Consider the following 17,445-nt stretch of genomic DNA (forward strand, 5'->3'; position numbering starts at 1 on the left):
AGAGGCCCGGTGCTGGCTAGGCCTGGGGGAGGACGGGTCCCAGGACCCGAGTGAGGGTTCCACACCTGGCCTTCAGTACGGGTCAAGACGCAGGCGCCTACGCCAAAGGGGAGCAAAGCCGGCCTCGGCCTGAGGCCCCCCAGGACCTCCATCTCCCAATGCCAGAGGTAGGGGGCGTCATACCTCCCGCGCACTGGGCAGCCAGCTACGGTCCAGCCCGAGGTGGATGCTGAGAGGGGCGGGTGCTGGCGGCCTGGACCCCTGGAGCTCTGATCAGTACAACCTTGAGGGCTCTGGCCTGTATCCCATTACCGTAGTCTCAGTGGTTAAGAGCTCAGGCTCTTGAACCAGTCTAGGGTCTGAATCCTGTCTTAATAGCCTATTAGCTGTGTGACCTGAACAAGTTACTTAACCTCTGGGAGGCTCACTTTCCCTCACTGTAAAATAGGTATAATAGTACCTAAGGTTAAGTGCATGAACTGTGAGGCCAGACTGCCTTGTTTAAATCCCAGCTCTATTAAACTAGTTGTGTGGCATTGAACAGGCTACTTAATATTTGTATCCTTCAATCTCCTCATCAGTAAAATGGAACTAATAATCATCTGCCTCATAGAGTTGTTTGGAGATTAAATGAGAGGTAAAGTGCTTAGCACAGTATTTGACACATAGCTCTCAGCAGTGTCAATAAGCAGAAATTAATAATAATAATAATATTATCCTGGTCCTCACATCCCAGGCTTGGGACTGTGAAGGCAGGTGTAATGGAAATTCACAAATTCCCAAGCCTTGGAACCAGGCAGTTGTCCTCGACCTCTCTTGCCTAAGCAGGCAGGGATAAATTGGAAAGAGGTGCACATCCAAAGAAAATAGGATGGCCTAGATGGTCTCTTTTGTTGAAGCAGCAAAGGACTCTCCAGGAAAAAGATCCCTCTTGTAATCTGGTCCCCCCCCACCCCCTTTCCTCTGGTTTCCCTTGGTTCTGAACCTGTTTCTGACATTCATCTAGATTTAACCTGCTATGTGCCAGGCCCTGTGATAGAAGCAGAGGATTCAGGTTGGATAAGATTCTCCCCACCCTCAGGGGGCTCAGTGTAGTAGAGCACTGTTTCTCAATCTTTATTTATTTGGCTGCGCTGGTCTTAGTTGCGGCATGTGGGCTCCTAGTTGTGGCATCTGGGCTCTTAGTTGTGGCATGTGGGATCTAGTGCATTGGGAGCACAGAGTCTTACCCACTGGACCACCAGGGAAATCCCTGCTTCTCAATCTTGAGTTTGCTTAGGAGCACCTGGAAAACTTGTCAAAATACAAAATCTGATTCTGTAGGTTTGAGGTAGGATCTGAGACTCTGCATTTCTAACAAGCTCCCAGGTGATGCTGGTGAAGCTGGCTCATGAACTGCACTTTGAGTAGCAAGATGTAGAGGATTTTACAAACTAGTAGAGTAGTGGGTAGCTGCAGGCTGTAGACAAAGTCCAGACTAATTCGCCTGGCAACTTGAGGTGGTCTCCGCCCACTTGCTCGCTGAGGTTCTCTCCCAGGAATCCGCCACGTGACGGTCGGACCACCGTCTCTGACTAGAAGAGCCCCGAAAGCGCAATGGCTCCCCAGAAGCTGCTCTGCCTTCCCTCCCTGCTGCTGCTACTCCTGACGCGGCTGCTGCCCCAGGTAGGATGAGTATCAAACCACCCGGCTGGGTGCGGGGAGACGGGATCAGATATGGCGGAGGAGAGAACGAAAGTGAAAACAACAGAATACTGGGAAGGGCTAGTTCCATCTCTGCTCTTGGCAGACGCTGACCCCCGACTCCAGACCACTGCTGAGCACTGTCTCTCCCCTTGCAGGCAGACACTCGGTCGTTTGTAGTGGATCGGGATCATGACAGATTTCTCCTGGACGGGGCTCCGTTCCGCTACGTGTCTGGCAGCCTGCACTACTTTCGGGTACCACGGGTGCTTTGGGCAGACCGGCTTTTCAAGATGCGAATGAGTGGCCTCAACGCCGTACAGTTGTAAGAAGTGCTCCCGAGAGCCATGGAAGGGTGGGATTTACTCTTCCTACCACCCCCTTAAGAAGGGGATCAGGACAAGAAGACTGGCTGTGTATGAGAGAGGTTCTAGCTCCAGGGCCTCCCAGCCAAGGGTGGGAAAGGGTGGGCCAGGACCTCCTTCCAACAGCTTCCTGGAGATTCCCTGCAAGGCCTGAGTCCATAGGCCTCCGCGGCATCTCCCTGCCTTGGGCCCTTGTTAACCTCTTCCTTTCTCAGTTATGTGCCCTGGAACTACCACGAGCCAGAGCCTGGGGTCTATAACTTTAATGCCAGCCGTGACCTCTTTGCATTTCTGAAAGAGGCAACTTTAGCAAACCTGTTGGTCATACTGAGACCAGGACCTTACATCTGTGCAGAGTGGGAGATGGTGAGTTAGTGGGAGAATGAATAGAAGCAAAGCCTCCCAAGTGCAGTTCCCAGACTACTCGCATCTGCCCCCACTCTAGGGTCACTTCCATCACTATACTCAACTTCCTCCCTTCTTACCTCCCCTACTCCACTCCCAGACAACAAAGCCCAGTCACTTTTTTTTTTTGGCTGCCTTGAGGCTTTGTTGCTGCACGGGCTTTCTCTAGTTGCAGTGAGCGGGGCTACTTTTCTTTGTGGTGTGTGGGCTTCTCATTGCAATGGCTTCTCTTGTGGAGCATGGGCTCTAGGCGCGCAGGCTTCAGTGGTTGTGGCATGCGGGCTCAGTAGTTGTGGTGCACGGGCTTAGTTGCTCTGCAGCATGTGGGATCTTCACGGACCAGGGCTCAAACCCATGTCACCTGCATTGGCAGGCAGATTCTTAACCACTGCGCCACCAGGGAAGTCCCCCACTCACTTCTCTGTTGTCTTTATGTTTGTCTCAGGGGGGTCTCCCAGCCTGGTTGCTTCGAAAACCTAAAATTCGTCTGAGAACTTCAGATCCAGGTGAGTTGAGAAAAAAAGACTTGACACAGAAAAAAGCGAAGGACAACAACAAAATGGGTCATTTGAGTGCCCAAAACGGAGATCATTCATTCAAATATTTAGTGTTTTCATCATGCCCAGCAGAATGCTAGGAACTGGGGGACCAGACAGACCCAGTCTGGAAGAAACATTAATTTTAAAAAACCCCAAACTTATAAGATTATTTAAAAATACTACACAAGAAAATAGACAAGGAGTTGAGATAGTGAATAACAGGGCCTCTTTTAGGTAGGAAGGCCAGAAAAGGCTTTCCTGAGAAGATGACATTTCAGTTACTCTAGGAAAGGGAAAACACCGGTCATATGAAGAGTGAGGTGAGAACGACCAGGTAGAGGGAATGATGTATTTTTTTAAAATTAATTAATTCATTTATTTTTGGCTGCGCCTCAGGGCTTGTAGGATCTTAGTTCCCAGACCAGGGATTGAATGGCCCTCGGCAGTGAAAGTGCGAAGTCCTAACCACTGGACCGCCAGGGAGTTCCCGGATATGGTATCTTTTAAGGCCCAGAGATAGGAAAGATCATGGCATGGTTGAGGCCAGCATGGCTGGAGCACAGTGGGTGAGGGAGAGTAGTATGACAAGAAATTGTAGATAGATAGGGACTGTTAATGCAGGATCTTACAGGCCACTGTAAGGGGTTTGCATTTTATTATAAGCACAGTAGAAAGTCATTGAAAGAGTTTAACCAGAATTATCTGATTTGTTTTTAGATTACGTTAGCCTGGATGTGGAAAATGGATTGAGGGGAGCAAGGGTCGAGGTGGAGAAACTTAACTGGGGGACTATGATTGTAGCTGAGGAGAGAGATGATGACTCAGCCTGGACTGTGATAGTGGTGGAAATAGAAGGAAGAGAGCAGGACTGAGCTATAGGTTGGAGATAAAAGTCACCAGGACTCTATTGACAGATTTTGATGAGAGGGGGAGGGGTGGGGCCAGTGTGGGTAGGATGAGGAAAGAAAGGAATCAAGTTTCTGGCCAGTCAAGATGGTGGTGCCATTTACTGACTTAGGGACGACAGAGAAGACAAGGGGTGGCAAAAGAGCAACTTTAGGGGAAGAAACAATGGTTCTGTTCTGGTCATGTTAAATTTTTATCACTCAAGGGAGGATATTAAGTAAGCAATAGGATGTGTGAATGTGGAGCTTAGGAGTAGGTCTGAGCTAGAGGTATAAATTTGGGAGTCATCGGTGTAAGGATGGCATTTAAATCCATGCGTACTGAGACATCACCTAGGGAAAGAGCATGAAAAAGAAAAGATGAGATGCCCAATATTTCAAGGCGTTCGGATTTCATTTCAGGTGCAAGTAGGAAGTCATTAGAGCAGGGAATAATTCTATCTGCTTTACACCTTTTAAAAAGTTTACTGTTTTAAAAAGGTCAAAATTCCTTGTATCTGCTGGGGACTCTCCAGGTGCTGTTTCACTTCTTAGGGTGCTGGAGAGCTTTATGCCACTTCTAGCATTTCCGAAACTCAATTGACTATGAAATACATTTAAAATGATAAAGTACTGATGGAAAAGCAACATGCAGTCTGTTTTTCTCAAGAAAACCAGTGACCTCTTCATTGCTGAATCCATGGTGATGTCTCAGATCTTATCCCCCTTGACCAGTCAGCAGCATTCAGCCCAGTTGATCACTTTGTCCTGTGAAATACTCTTCTCACCGTTTCCATGATACCACACTTATTTGGTCCCTGCCCCTCCCCCTACAATCGTTCTGACCACTCCTTCTCAGTCTCTTACTGATCCTTCTCCATTTCCCTTTCCACTAAATGCTGGGGTGTGTCAGGGCTCAGTCCTTGGACACTTCTCTTTTCCATATATATTTACTTCCTTTATGATCTCATTCATTTGCGTGGCTTTAAATTCCATCTGATAGCTAATGATTCTGAAATATATATCTCCAGTCAGGACCTTCCCTTGGCTTCCAAAACCATATATCCAACTGCCTACTTGACTTCTGCATTTGGAGGTCTAAAAGGCACACTGATACAACTAAGTTCCCTCCAAACCAGCTATTCATACACTCTCCCTGTCTCAGTTAATGGCAAGTCCATTTTCCAATTCATCGGGCTAAACACTGTGGTGCAATTTTTCACACCTGTCTTTCTCTCAGGCCCCTCATTCAGTCCGTCAGAAAATCCTGTCAGCTTCACCCTCAAAATATATTGAATTCAATTACTTTTCATCGCCCCCATTGCCACCACCCTGGTCCAAACCACCTCTCTCAGCTGGATTACTTTAATACCTTCCTAACTGGTTTCCCTTCTTTGCCCCTCCCCCATGTAGTCTATTCTTAATTCAGCAGTCAGTGTGATCCTCTTAAAATATAAGTTTAAATATATATTTTAGATCATGTCATTTCTCTGTCTAAACCTCTCCAACAGGTTCTCAACTCATTCAGAATACGAACCATGGATTCCTTCAAATGGCCTATTAGGTCCTACCTAATTGGCCCAGTCACCTCCCTAACATCCACTCTTCTCCCCATTGTTCATGCTGGCTTCTCTGCTGTTCCTGTCTTGAGGCCTTTGCACGTGGTACTGCCTCTATCTTCCTGCAGAATGACCTCACTGACGCCTTCCCTGGGCCACCCTCTAAAATTTAAACTCCCTTCACCCCACCATTTTATATCCTCCTTCCCTGCTTAATTTTTTCTCCTTGACATTAACACACTACATATTTTACCTGATTATTTAATTCACTGCCTCCCTCACTGGAAAGGAAATTCCACAAGGACAGAGATCTTTGTCCATTTTGTTCCCTTCTGTATCCCTAACACCTAGAACACTGCTTAGTGCATAGTGAGCACCCATAAATACCTGTTGAGTGAGAGTTAATGTATGCTTGGATTAAAGGAGGCAAAACAACCTGGGCCTCCTTTATACAGAACACAAAATGTAAAGGAATTAAATGTTTTAAGAATATAAAAATACTCTCTAAAATATCTTTCATTGACTCCACCTTTGAGAGTCCGCTATCTGCTAAGCATTGTCCTCAATGACAGGGATGCAGCAAATGAACCTGACAGACAAGGCTCCTGCTCACTAGTGGGGGAGACCAACAGGAAACAATTACAGAAATAAATGCTTAATTACAATTTGTTAAGCACTCGAAAGGGAAGTATGAGGTGATGTGAGAGTGTGTAACAGGGGGATCTACCCTCATCTAGGATATCAGGTTTCCTTGGGGAAGTGAAATTTAAGACCTGAAGCCTGAGTTGGAGTTGCTTAGGTAAGGAGGCAGAGGTCATGCATGAGTCTTCTGAGGGTGAGTCAATAGAAATCACCAATAGGAGTTGAGAATTTAAGGCATGATACCTAATATCATCTTTCATTTGATGACTTAAATCTCCTGGACTGTCAGTTACATCAGGGTGCAGGTCAGACATTCTACACTTTTGTAAACTCCCATGCTACTTCACAGCAATCTCAAGTATATATGATTACATAATAACAGCTCCATTTGATGTGTTTTAACATTTTTCTTACATTTAAAAAATGAATTTACAAGAAATACTGCTTTGTTTCCTATGCTCAAATTTCATTGCCATGCAACTATACAAGTGCTTAGGGTTCAGAGATTCTCCTGACAAGTCACTGCTTCCCAGACACAGCTGTGGACAAGTGGGATGCAAAGTGCAGCCCAGAGTTCAGGCAGCACTGAAGTTGCTAGCACTGAGGCTAGGGGTGGGGGCTGCAGAGGTGGTGGTGCCCTGATGAACAGAGCACTGCCCCTTCCTTTAGACTTCCTTGCCGCAGCGGACTCCTGGTTCAAGGTCTTGCTGCCCAAGATACATCCATGGCTCTACCACAATGGGGGCAACATCATTAGCATTCAGGTACAAGTGGAAAGTTGACTGGGCTAGGGGAAGGAGGTGCCGGTGTCCTTAATTTCTCCACCTCATAGCTGACCTCCACTTTTCCTTTCCCCTGGCAGGTGGAGAATGAATACGGTAGCTACGGGGCCTGCGACATGAGCTACATGAGACACCTGGCTGGGCTCTTCCGTGCACTGCTTGGAGACAAGATCTTGCTCTTCACCACAGATGGCCCTGAAGGCCTCAAATGTGGCTCCCTCCAGGGACTCTATACCACTATAGATTTTGGCCCAGGTCTTCTGGGCAAGGGTTCGGAGTGAAGTCTGGGGAAGGGGCACCTGTTCCATGTTGCTCATCTTTCACCTTTGCCTCCTTTCTGCAGCTGACAACATGACCAAAATCTTTGCCCTACTTCGGAAGTATGAACCCCGCGGGCCATTGGTGAGGAGCCAGAGGGGAGGGCAATCAAAGCAGGTGTCAGCGTGGGAAATGGGTTGGGCTCGGTTCCCATCTGGCTCACAGCTCCTTTTACTTCATGCTGTAGGTCAACTCTGAGTACTACACAGGCTGGCTGGATTACTGGGGCCAGAATCACTCCACACGCTCCGTACCGGCTGTAACCAAAGGACTAGAGAACATGCTGAAGTTGGGAGCCAGTGTGAACATGTAACTGGAGACGCCGGGGCCAGCATGACTCTGTAACTGGGTGCTGGGGATGAAGGTTAAGATTCAGTGGGTCAGCTTTTACCTTTCCCCCTGCTCTCCCCCACTTTAGGTACATGTTCCATGGAGGTACCAACTTTGGATACTGGAATGGTGAGTCCAGATGGTCCCTGGGGTGGCAGCAGGGAGGCAGCAAGGAATTAGAATCTGCGGGCTGCACGGATTAGGATGCTAGATGCTGGATATGGCCACTGCTGCCCCTGCTGATAGCAAAATTCTCTGCATGCATTTCTTTGCTTAGTGCCTATCACCTGAAAGATATATTGAATTAATTAAATTGGTTTGACCAGGTGCTGATGAGAAGGGACGCTTTCTTCCAATTACTACCAGCTACGACTACGATGCACCCATATCTGAAGCAGGGGACCCCACACCTAAGCTTTTTGCTATTCGAAATGTCATCAGCAAGGTGCCCCACCACTTCATTAAGCACCGAAAGCTTTTATTAATTTGGGGGGAGGGAGTACCCAAATTGTTTGTAAAGGGATCCCATAAATCAGTGGTTGTTGTCTGGGCCAGAGAGCCCTCTGAGCACCCTATGGCAGCATTTCTCACCCACCCAAATGGGATTCCCTGGGGAGATACACACAAATATATGTAAAATTACAGAACCTTCATGACCCCTGAAGCCCTTCCCTGGACCCCCAGTTAAGAACCCTGCACTAGGGTCTTGGAATAGGGGTTCTTTGTGTGGTTTTCCTATGGTTCCTGAGAGAATTTGGTCTCAGTTCCAGGAAGTTCCCTTGGGACCTTTACCTCCCCCCAGCCCCAAGATGATGCTTGGACCTTTGAGCCTACACCTGGTAAGCTTTTCTCCATTACTCTCTAATTCTACCCCTTTATTCTCTAAATAGCCCAGCCTGTCCTACCCTCTATTCTGAAAGTTCCCTCATATTCTGATACTTTCCCCTTATTCTAACAGGATGGGAATTTGCTGGCTTTCCTAGACTTCCTATGTCCCCAAGGGCCCATCCATTCAATCCTGCCAATGACCTTTGAGGCTGTCAACCAGGTAAAGCATAATCCCCCATCTGGTGGTTATGGCAACAGCTATACCGGGTGTTCCCTCAGCTATGCATCTTCCCCACAGTATCCTTTCTTATCTCTCAGCTTATAAACTTATTCTTACACGCCCAGGACCATGGGTATATGTTGTACCGGACCTATCTGATCCATACTGTTTCTGAGCCAGCACAATTCTGGGTGCCAAACAATGGAGTCCATGACCGTGCCTACGTGATGGTGGATGGGGTGAGAACCTAATACCAGGCTATCTCTGAGCCCATTTCCTCTCCTCCCCAGCACACTTTAGTCTTAAATTTCCCATATCTACCTTTTCCCACTGCCTGCTCACATTTGAGGGGATAAGCTGGGATGAGGAAGAGTTTGACTAAGGATAAGGTTCCATTATGAATGGATAAGTGACAGAAGGGCTACATTCTCTTTGCCCTCTAAATCAGTGTCCTTATGTGGCTTCCTGTGTGGTGGCCACAGGCTAGATGCTGAGCTCCTCCCTTTCACACATACTCTTATCCACAGGTGTTTCAGGGTGTTTTGGAACGAAACATGAAACACAACCTATTTTTGACGGGGAAAAAGGGGGCCAAACTGGATGTCTTGCTGGAGAACATGGGGAGGCTCAGTTTCGGGTCTAACAGCAGTGACTTCAAGGTAAGCTAGCTATGCCCACTCCCTTGCCCCCATACTCTTTTTTTTTTTATTTTATTTTTTTAATTATTTATTTACTTATTTGGCTGCGCCAGGCCTTATGTGCTGCACGTGGGATCTTTGTTGCAGCACATGGCATCTTTTTTAGTTGCAGCATGCAGAATCTTTAGTTGTGGCATGCAGGATCCAGTTCCCTGACCAGGGATTGAACCCAGGCCCCCTGCATTGGGAGCGCAGTGTCTTAACCACTGGACCACCAGGGAATTCCCACCCCCCAATATTCTTATTGACCGAACTCCCTTGGAAAGATAGGGGCCTAATAGAAGATAAACAAGAGCTATGTCCTGGGCTTCCCTGGTGGCGCAGTGGTTGAGAGTCTGCCTGCCAATGCAGGGGGCGTGGGTTTGTGCCCCGGTCCGGAGAGATCCCACATGCTGCGGAGCAGCTGGGCCCGTGAGCCATGGCCGCTGAGCCTGCGCGTCCGGAGCCTGTGCTCTGCAACGGGAGAGGCCACAACAGTGAGAGGCCCGTGTACCATAAAAAAAAAAAAAAAAAAGTTATGTCCTTAGGGCTTAGGCAGCAAAGTAGCAGCTTGTGGGGATCTGGACATGGCCACTAGTTGCATCCCAGGTCTTGAGTAGGGATAGTTTGGCCTTAGAACTTAGAGAATGATGAATTTTCATTTGCCTTCTTCACAGGGCCTATTGGAGCCACCAATTCTGGGGCAAACGGTCCTTACCCAGTGGCTGACGTTCCCTCTGAAAGTTGATAATCTTGTAAAGTGGCGGTTTCCCAACCAGTTGCTGAAAAGCTCACATCCTCAAACTCCCTCTGGCCCCACCTTCTACTCTACAACCTTCCCAATTTTAGACTCAGGCGGGGACACATTTCTCTTTCTACCTGGATGGACCAAGGTATTGCTGACAGTGAGGGTGGGGCTGGGGAGTAGGGTGGTAAGAGAGGAAAATCTTGGAAGGAGGGAGAGCAGAAATTATTTCTCTGATTAGAAACCCCAAAGGGGACAATTCTACCCCTTTGAGAGCTGATCCTTTATATTCCTCTCCTTCCTCCTCCCCAGGGCCAAGTCTGGATCAATGGGTTTAACCTGGGCCGCTACTGGACAAAGAGGGGGCCGCAACAGACCCTCTACGTGCCAAGACCCCTGCTGTTTCCTAGGGGAGCCCTCAACAAAATCACGTTGCTGGAGCTAGAAAATGTGCCTCTTCGGCCCCAAATCCAATTCCTGGATAGGCCTATCCTCAATGGCACTGTGCATAAGACACACATCTGTTCCCTCTCAGCTGAAAGTGCCTCTGAACCAATGGAGTTAAGTGGGCACTGAAAGAAAGGTAACCCTTGGACCTGGGACATGTAGTGGGCAGGATCCCTTGGTGCTAGTCCTGGTGACCGTAAGGAAACAAAGGCCACAGGTCTGAATGTAAGTACAAGTGCAGTTTCCTTGCCAAACTTCATTGTGATTAAAATTCAAGAGCCAGTACCAGCTCCACACACCTCTATGGCCCTGGTTCCTGAATGTCCCTCACCTCAATCTTCCAAATACTCTCTGGTTTCGTGGGGAAGAAGAAACCAGAGGGGGCCAGTGTGTATGTGCCCTCTCAGAGCCTAGAGTTGGCCCCAGGTGGAGCTGTAAGAGATCAGGAAGAGGGCTTCCCAGCCCCACAGCGATGATCCTGGAGGCAGCGTGTGGAGAGGAAAGAAGTCAAAGTAGTGAAAGGGAATATGAGGCCTTGGAGGGATGTCCCACAGCTCCAGTGGCGTCTGAACAAGAGGAAGAAAAATGGCTGGAGAGGTGTCCCAGAAACTTTCTAATACAAGCCTTCCCTGTCCCTCCTCCTGCCACTTCTGTTTTTATTCCAAAGGTTCCCAGAGCATCTCAAATCCCCTCAACAGCCTTTCTGAACACTGAGCGGGCACGCATTCTACTTGTCCAGAATGGCCTCTAACTCATCACAACCTACCCACTCACGCCCACCCCCTCTACGTACCGAACACTGATGATGGCAGGGTCAGGGACCTAAGGGGTAGGGGCTCCCAAACGGGCAGCTAGTCGGTGCTCTGCAGCCAGAGCTCCCTGAGGGGAAGAGAAGTTGTGTTAAGGACAAGGCCCCAGTGGTGGAGAGGGTACCCAAGAAGTGACACTGCACACCGGATCAGACCTCTAAGGAAGTGTTGCTGGGGAGGAAAGAACCTCCAGCCTCGCCTTCTCTCAGTTGCTGAGGGCAGCAAATCTCCGCTGCTCTCCTTGCTCCCACTGCTGCTCCTGCCGGTGCCGCCGGGCTGCCTTCCGCTCCCTTTTCCGAATGGCCTGCCGCGCCTCCATTTCTGCTGTCAGTGGCCCTGGCACCTGGAGGATTTCCAGGAAGGTATAAGGTAAGACCTATACAAACTATCCTTGGTAAAACTGCAAGAAAATAGAAAAGACCTAGCCAGGATCTCTGATGCCTTCCCACTCTGCTGCTTCCTCTTCCAGCTGACCTGAGCTTTGCTGTAATCATAAGCATCTGGATTCTTCTCCATGAAGCTCCGGGAACTCATCACGTGTTGATTTGTCAGCTGCAACCGTGTACGGTGGCCGGGTCCGGGAGTCCCTAGGTGCGAAAACCCAAAAAATGAGTTCAACATCACCTGCCTCCGGCTCCTCCCAACATCACCCAAGCAGACCAGGGGAAACACTGCCAAGTAGCTGGTGCCAAGATCATCGTCAGGAGGGGCCGGCACGAGGGCCCTTACCTACTGAGCCTCTCCCAGCTGTGGCGGCTGCGTGCAGGAGGGTGAAGCCACCAGAGCCCAAGGGGGCACTGAGCAGAGACAGAACTCCAGGGTCTAGGGGGCTGGCAGCTAGCCGGAGCTTCAGCATCCCCCATCTCCAGCTTGGCAAGCAGCCAAGAGCACATCCCAGAGCTCCGGCTGACCAGGGGACTTGGCCTCATCTGGGGAAGGCCCCAAAGGGGCTGACTCTGAAAAGGCCTCATCTTCTTGAGGTTGCTGGGAAAGAGTCATTTGCGCCCCAGCCTCCAGGTCTTGGTTTCTCTCCCTCTTATTCCTTTTTCTCCTCCTCTGCTTGGGCAACACCTCAAATTCACAAAGATCCAGCAACCCCAGTGTCACCTCTACTAGCTCCAACTCTACCTGGGAGCCATCCTCTCCCTCTGACTCTGAACCTAGGGAAAAATTTGCTATGTTAGATCCATCTCAGGAATAAGCAGAGGGTAGAAGGTTGTGGGCTTCCCCAGATGCATAAGAATGTACACAGAGAGAAAATCCAGATCACTTGAAATAAAAGTGTTTGTATCTTGTCACCCAAGATAAAGTAGCCCATCAAGAGCTGAAGCCATTAGTATCACATGCAGAGATGAGGCTCGCAGCCCAGACAAGCACAGGCCCAGAAGAAGCTATGCAGGGACAAGAGTCCTTGGACATTCCCATGACAGCCTTAGGGTGGTGCACAACAGAGGAAAGCACGAGCAGTGACAGCCGTGCAGGCCAACAGTCTGCAGCGAGGCAAGCAGCCCTTAGCCCAAAACCAGAGCATCCAAGAAGACAGATAAATTATGTAAGATCCACACAACACACATTCAAGCATCAACTTCATGCTAAGACTTTTCAAAGTACTAGAGAGAACGTCAGTGAACAAAAGAGACGATAGATTTGGAAAAGTCACAAAACGTGTAATTGCTACCACATACCCCACACTATAAACAGACCTGTGTGTGTGTGTGTGTAGTATGTAAGGGTTTACCTATAAATAGGGAAGTGAATAAGTTATGACAGTAGTGGATTTGCCACTGCAGTTCTAGGACAGACCCCGAGAGAGATTTGACAATTGCCAGATGGTGCTCAAACCCTGTTTGGGAGCTTCCGCATTCCGCCCGAGTGCCTCATTTTCATCACTGCGGACCTTTCTTCCTCAATGGCCTTCCTTCCTCTCATTGTCTTCCAGTTTGTCTAAGGTAAATCCAACCTGACTGTCTCCCGGGGGTCTTCTCCTGCCATAAAACAAAAGATGGTTCTCAAATTTAGCTGAGGAGAAGCCAGCCCAGGTTTCTCTCAATGAAGATGCCATCGGACTGCAGTTCGAGGGCTAGAAAATCATCTGGGTGCACAAATGAGAAGCCGAGGCTTGGGCCGGGAGGTTCGGGAAGGTCTAGGGAGTCTGGGGATCTGGACAGAAGGCTCACCGTGGACATGCGAGGTGGTCAGCTTATGGAGCACACGCTGTAGCTCTTGGGAGGTGGGTCTGTGGGTAGCGAGGGGGATATCCCAAAGTCGGGGATCCCCACGTTGCAGGGGAGCCTCATGGCCTCCAAAGAACAAGGACCGGCCAGAGCGGGGTGCATGCATCAGTATCGTCCCAGCCTTCTCCAGCACCTTAGCCTAGTCTGGCCCTGCCAGCAGGTCACGAACATCCTAGAGAAGGAAGTAACTCAGCCCTGCATCTCTTCACTTGCGACTTTTAAATCTCCAACCAAAACATGACCCACAGATCATGTGTAGGGAGTGGGAGGCAGAAGATAATTGAGGGGGCTTCCCTGGTGGCACAGTGGTTAAGAATCCGCTTGCCAATGCAGGGGACACGGGTTCGAGCCCTGGTCTGGGAAGATCCCACATGCCGCGGAGCAACTAAGCCCGTGCACCACAACTACTGAGGCTGCACTCTAGAGCCCTCGTGCCACAACTACTGAAGCCCATATGCCTAGTGCCCATGTTCTGAAACGAGAAGCCACTGCAATGAGAAGCCTGCGTACCGCAACTAGAGAAAGCCCGTGCGCAGCAATGAAGACCCAATGCAGCCAAAAAGAAAGAAAGAAAGAAGATAATGGAGGGAGAATGACCGGACTAAGAATCCTGGGCATTCACCCCATTCTACCTTCATCTACCGAAAAGTAACCAAGACGGAGGATACAGGAGCCAGCCTCCCTACTGTAATATTTAATCAGTTGAGAGGGAAAAAGTGTGGATTAGAGGAGCACCAGATTTGGACACTTAACTCACCTTATATAGCATGTCTTCACTGTAGCGCCTCAGGTTGGCTCCAGCAGAGCGGGAAGCCGCACCCTGGGCATCCCGAAGCCCCTGGGCTGTGCCCCACTTGGCCCGCACTGTGTAGCAGTAAAAGGTTTTGTGTGTCAACACTTCTTGTCTGTAGACAGCACAGACTCAGTACTGGAAACCAGCTGGTACTCCCAGGCTACCAGGATCCATTCCATCCTTACCCCATGCAGCACCCTCTCACCCTTGGAAAATAGCACCAGCAAAGTGCCCAGCGGCAGCCATGAGCACCATGCAGTCCCTGGGACCTCCGCTTTTCAGGTTTTGTAGCAGCACTTCTGCTGCACGAACATATCTGTGGCACTTACTGACAGCAAGAAATAAGTGCCAATGCTAAGTGCTTCACATGCATCATCTCTTTTAATACAACTTATTTGTCTCCATTTTACAAATAAGAAAATTTGAGGGCTTCCCTGGTGGTTGAGAGTCCGCCTGCCGATGCGGGGGACACGGGTTTGTGCCCCGGTCCGGGAAGATCCCACATGCTGCGGAGCAGCTGGGCCCGTGAGCCATGGCCGCTGAGCCTGCGCGTCCGGAGCCTGTGCTCCGCAACGGGAGAGGCCACAACAGTGAGAGGCCCGCGTACCGCAAAAAAAAAAAAAAAAAGAGAAAATTTGAGGCTTGTGGAGGTAGTCAAGGTCAAGTGGTAGAACCATAATTCAAACCTAGATTGGTCTATTTCCAAACTTAATTCCATTACACTTGACCCTTCTAAGAGTCAAGCCAGTTCAATCCAAGACTGTGCTGTCAAGTGTGATACCCACCCCCAACAGGAAGGAAGGAAAGAAGTGAGACATGGACTGTGCTGAGGGAAAGTCTAGGCTGAGTGTACAGAAGGCTGGAGTTGACCACACGACCTGTGCAGGCACTTGCCTGGCGAGGGCCTAGGACACAGCAATAGGCATCAAGAAACTGGCCCTGGGCATTCTGGAAAAGAACCCGATGGGGGTGGAAGCCTCGGGGTCAGTCAGGCTTCTCAAACTCAGCCCTCTCCTCATCCAGTATCTGCAAGTCCTCCTCACTGGCCGAGTCCGAGTCTTCTGATCCTGAGATGCTGGAAAGATCTCCTGAGAACAACATGAGATACGCAAGTTTGGTGCCCCATCTTTGACCTTCCCTCAAGCTCCTAAACTAGGGTCTTTCTCCATCCCCATGACCTATCCGCACACAGGTCTCCCAACAGTCATCACCTGTGGAGCTCTGCTTTTCAAAGTCCAGGGCAGACCGGAGAGGCTTGTCCTTGAGATGCTGCTTTAGGTTAAACCGATGCCAGTCAAGCTTATAATGTTCCCTCTAGCAGGAGGCAAAGAAGGAAGCACAGTGTGGAAGCATGGCCCAGCCTGGCCTTTTATGGTATACAAGACCTCTAACAGAACTCCAGGAAGTATGACCAGGTAACACTAACTTTCTTAGTTAAAACATGGAACTTTATTCATTAAAGACAAAATGTCTACCTCTCCCCACCCACCATTACACCTTTGCTTCCACCATTTAGCTCTGTACCTGGTCTTTTACCTGTTCCTGGTGGTTCTGGAAGGTCTGGTCACAGGTTGAACGAAACAACTTCTCTGAAATATCCAGAGGACCCTGGAGTGGTTTTCTTTCTGGGCTTATTCTCTCCCCTGAACCTAAATAAGGGGAGGGTAAACAGAGGTAGAAAAGGAGCCCAAATCCACAGTATCTAGGATTACATTCAGTGTCTGATATACAAAGCAGAGGAGGATACAAAAAGAGATGGCACGTCCTTGCCTTCAAGGAATTTACAATCTAGTAATAATGAAGCGAATAGCACAACAATCACCTTATACAATAAATATGCTTCTGAAAAGATGTACGTAAAATGAATATAAATCAAACATTGTATGTAAATTAACCAAAGGGATTGTTTAGAGAAATCCTAGAAAATGATTTCTGGTAAAGTTAAAATTCTTTTTAACTGTGCAAAAGTCACTTCCCAAATGCCACTTTTTTGGCTTATATTTCCAATTACAGTGTACAGTTTGTTTTTTAAAAAGGTACAAGAGAAACAGCCAAACTAAAGCTGTATGAAACCAAGAGTAAGTTGTTTTATATTCAGCAAGAAGGAATGACTTGATTGGAATAGTTAAATTTGGACTATGTCAAGGAATTTTGAAGTGTTTTTGCAGGCAGTGGTGGTAACGTGATGAGGCATAAACAATGGCAAGAGACTTGTTTGGAGACAATTCAGGAGCCTGTTCTGGAAATCCAGAGATCGAGTGAATTCTTTTTTTTTTTGACCAAAATATAGATTTTAATTTTACACGTACAAATGTTGCCTTAAATTCATAACAGTTAAGAAACATATACACAAACTTCAGCTTAAAAGGAAAAGTAAAAAACAAACACTCTGCAGTTGGGGTTTGATAAATTTTATCCAGTAGAAGGAAATGTCAACAAGGGCTCCTAAGCTGGGAAACACCAATAAAAAATGTGTTCCCTGAAGGAGCAATAAGCTCCCTTTAAAAAGTCCTGTCACGTCCCTCACGGGTCCACCCCAAACCTTCCCAAATACCTGGACAGGAAACCTGCAGAGCCTGGGCCAGAGCCTCCCCGGGAGCGTGGCTCACCAGGCGCAGGCCCTGAAGGACCGGAGTATCCGCCTTGAGGTCAAACAGGGAGACCGACACAGAAGCCTGGGCTGCAGCTGGAGTCGGCGACATGGCTGAGCAGAAAGGCGGTTAAGAAACAGAGCTCCCCAAAGCAAGATCCTATGCCGCGTCTCCCGCCAGCATGACTTGGTCTCCCCCACGCCGCAAGGCACCACGGCCCTTGCCCTGGTGACAGGGGTTAATACGTGACCCCAGCCCGCTTTCTCACACCACCCAGTCTCGGACCACACAAGAGTGAAATGGGGCGCATTCAGCAACCAAATCCAGTCCAACAGAATTAAAATCACTGAGGTTCATTAACCAACCGCTCCTCATTACCCGTGCGACGACCTCCAGCAGTGACTAAACCGCGTGAACTCGTCCCCGCCCTCAGAAGCTGCCCCAAAGGTCCCGGGGAGCCGAGTGACACGGCCGCCTACAGTTCGAAGCACGGATTTCTGCAAAAGCACAACAATCTCGTCACTACGGGGCAGCAAAGAGGACAAAAGGCGTCGCCCGCACCTGAACCCCTCCCCACGTAGAGTGCACAATTGG

General features: G+C 48.9%; 2 protein-coding genes across 7 annotated transcripts; one reads left to right on the forward strand and one right to left on the reverse strand.

Moving 5' to 3' along the window:
- Positions 1-3: 3 nt before the first annotated feature.
- GLB1L (galactosidase beta 1 like) lies at positions 4-12,541 on the forward strand. 6 transcript variants are annotated; one of them, XM_027120874.1, is made up of 18 exons: positions 4-167; positions 1,539-1,665; positions 1,842-2,008; positions 2,264-2,414; positions 2,899-2,959; positions 6,747-6,841; positions 6,940-7,114; positions 7,203-7,261; positions 7,365-7,486; positions 7,596-7,636; positions 7,834-7,952; positions 8,272-8,346; positions 8,466-8,555; positions 8,681-8,794; positions 9,083-9,214; positions 9,910-10,125; positions 10,290-11,602; positions 11,703-12,536. In XM_027120874.1, exons 2-17 carry the CDS (start codon positions 1,597-1,599, stop codon positions 10,551-10,553), a joined length of 1,950 nt encoding a protein of 649 aa, XP_026976675.1. In that variant the 5' UTR covers positions 4-167; positions 1,539-1,596; the 3' UTR covers positions 10,554-11,602; positions 11,703-12,536. The 6 variants fall into 6 exon arrangements, with proteins under 6 accessions (XP_026976675.1, XP_026976673.1, XP_026976674.1 ...); XM_027120872.1 differs by having other exon boundaries at positions 19-167; positions 1,579-1,665; positions 11,703-12,541; XM_027120873.1 differs by having other exon boundaries at positions 19-167; positions 1,582-1,665; positions 11,703-12,541.
- Positions 10,649-17,399, reverse strand: ANKZF1 (ankyrin repeat and zinc finger peptidyl tRNA hydrolase 1). The gene is given in 16 exon segments (XM_027120995.1): positions 10,649-10,990; positions 11,218-11,303; positions 11,433-11,576; positions 11,708-11,758; positions 11,760-11,857; positions 11,963-12,094; positions 12,097-12,393; positions 13,076-13,138; positions 13,141-13,218; positions 13,411-13,639; positions 14,225-14,372; positions 14,466-14,562; positions 15,139-15,348; positions 15,472-15,574; positions 15,797-15,909; positions 16,815-17,399. Coding segments are annotated over 16 exon segments (2,121 nt in total). The 5' UTR covers positions 16,963-17,399; the 3' UTR covers positions 10,649-10,866.
- Between the last annotated feature and the right edge of the window lie 46 nt (positions 17,400-17,445).

The sequence above is a fragment of the Aethalodelphis obliquidens genome, unplaced genomic scaffold (assembly GCF_003676395.1).
Source record: "Aethalodelphis obliquidens isolate GAN/ISIS:26980383/991018 unplaced genomic scaffold, ASM367639v1 scaffold2, whole genome shotgun sequence".
NCBI lineage: Eukaryota > Metazoa > Chordata > Mammalia > Artiodactyla > Delphinidae > Aethalodelphis > Aethalodelphis obliquidens.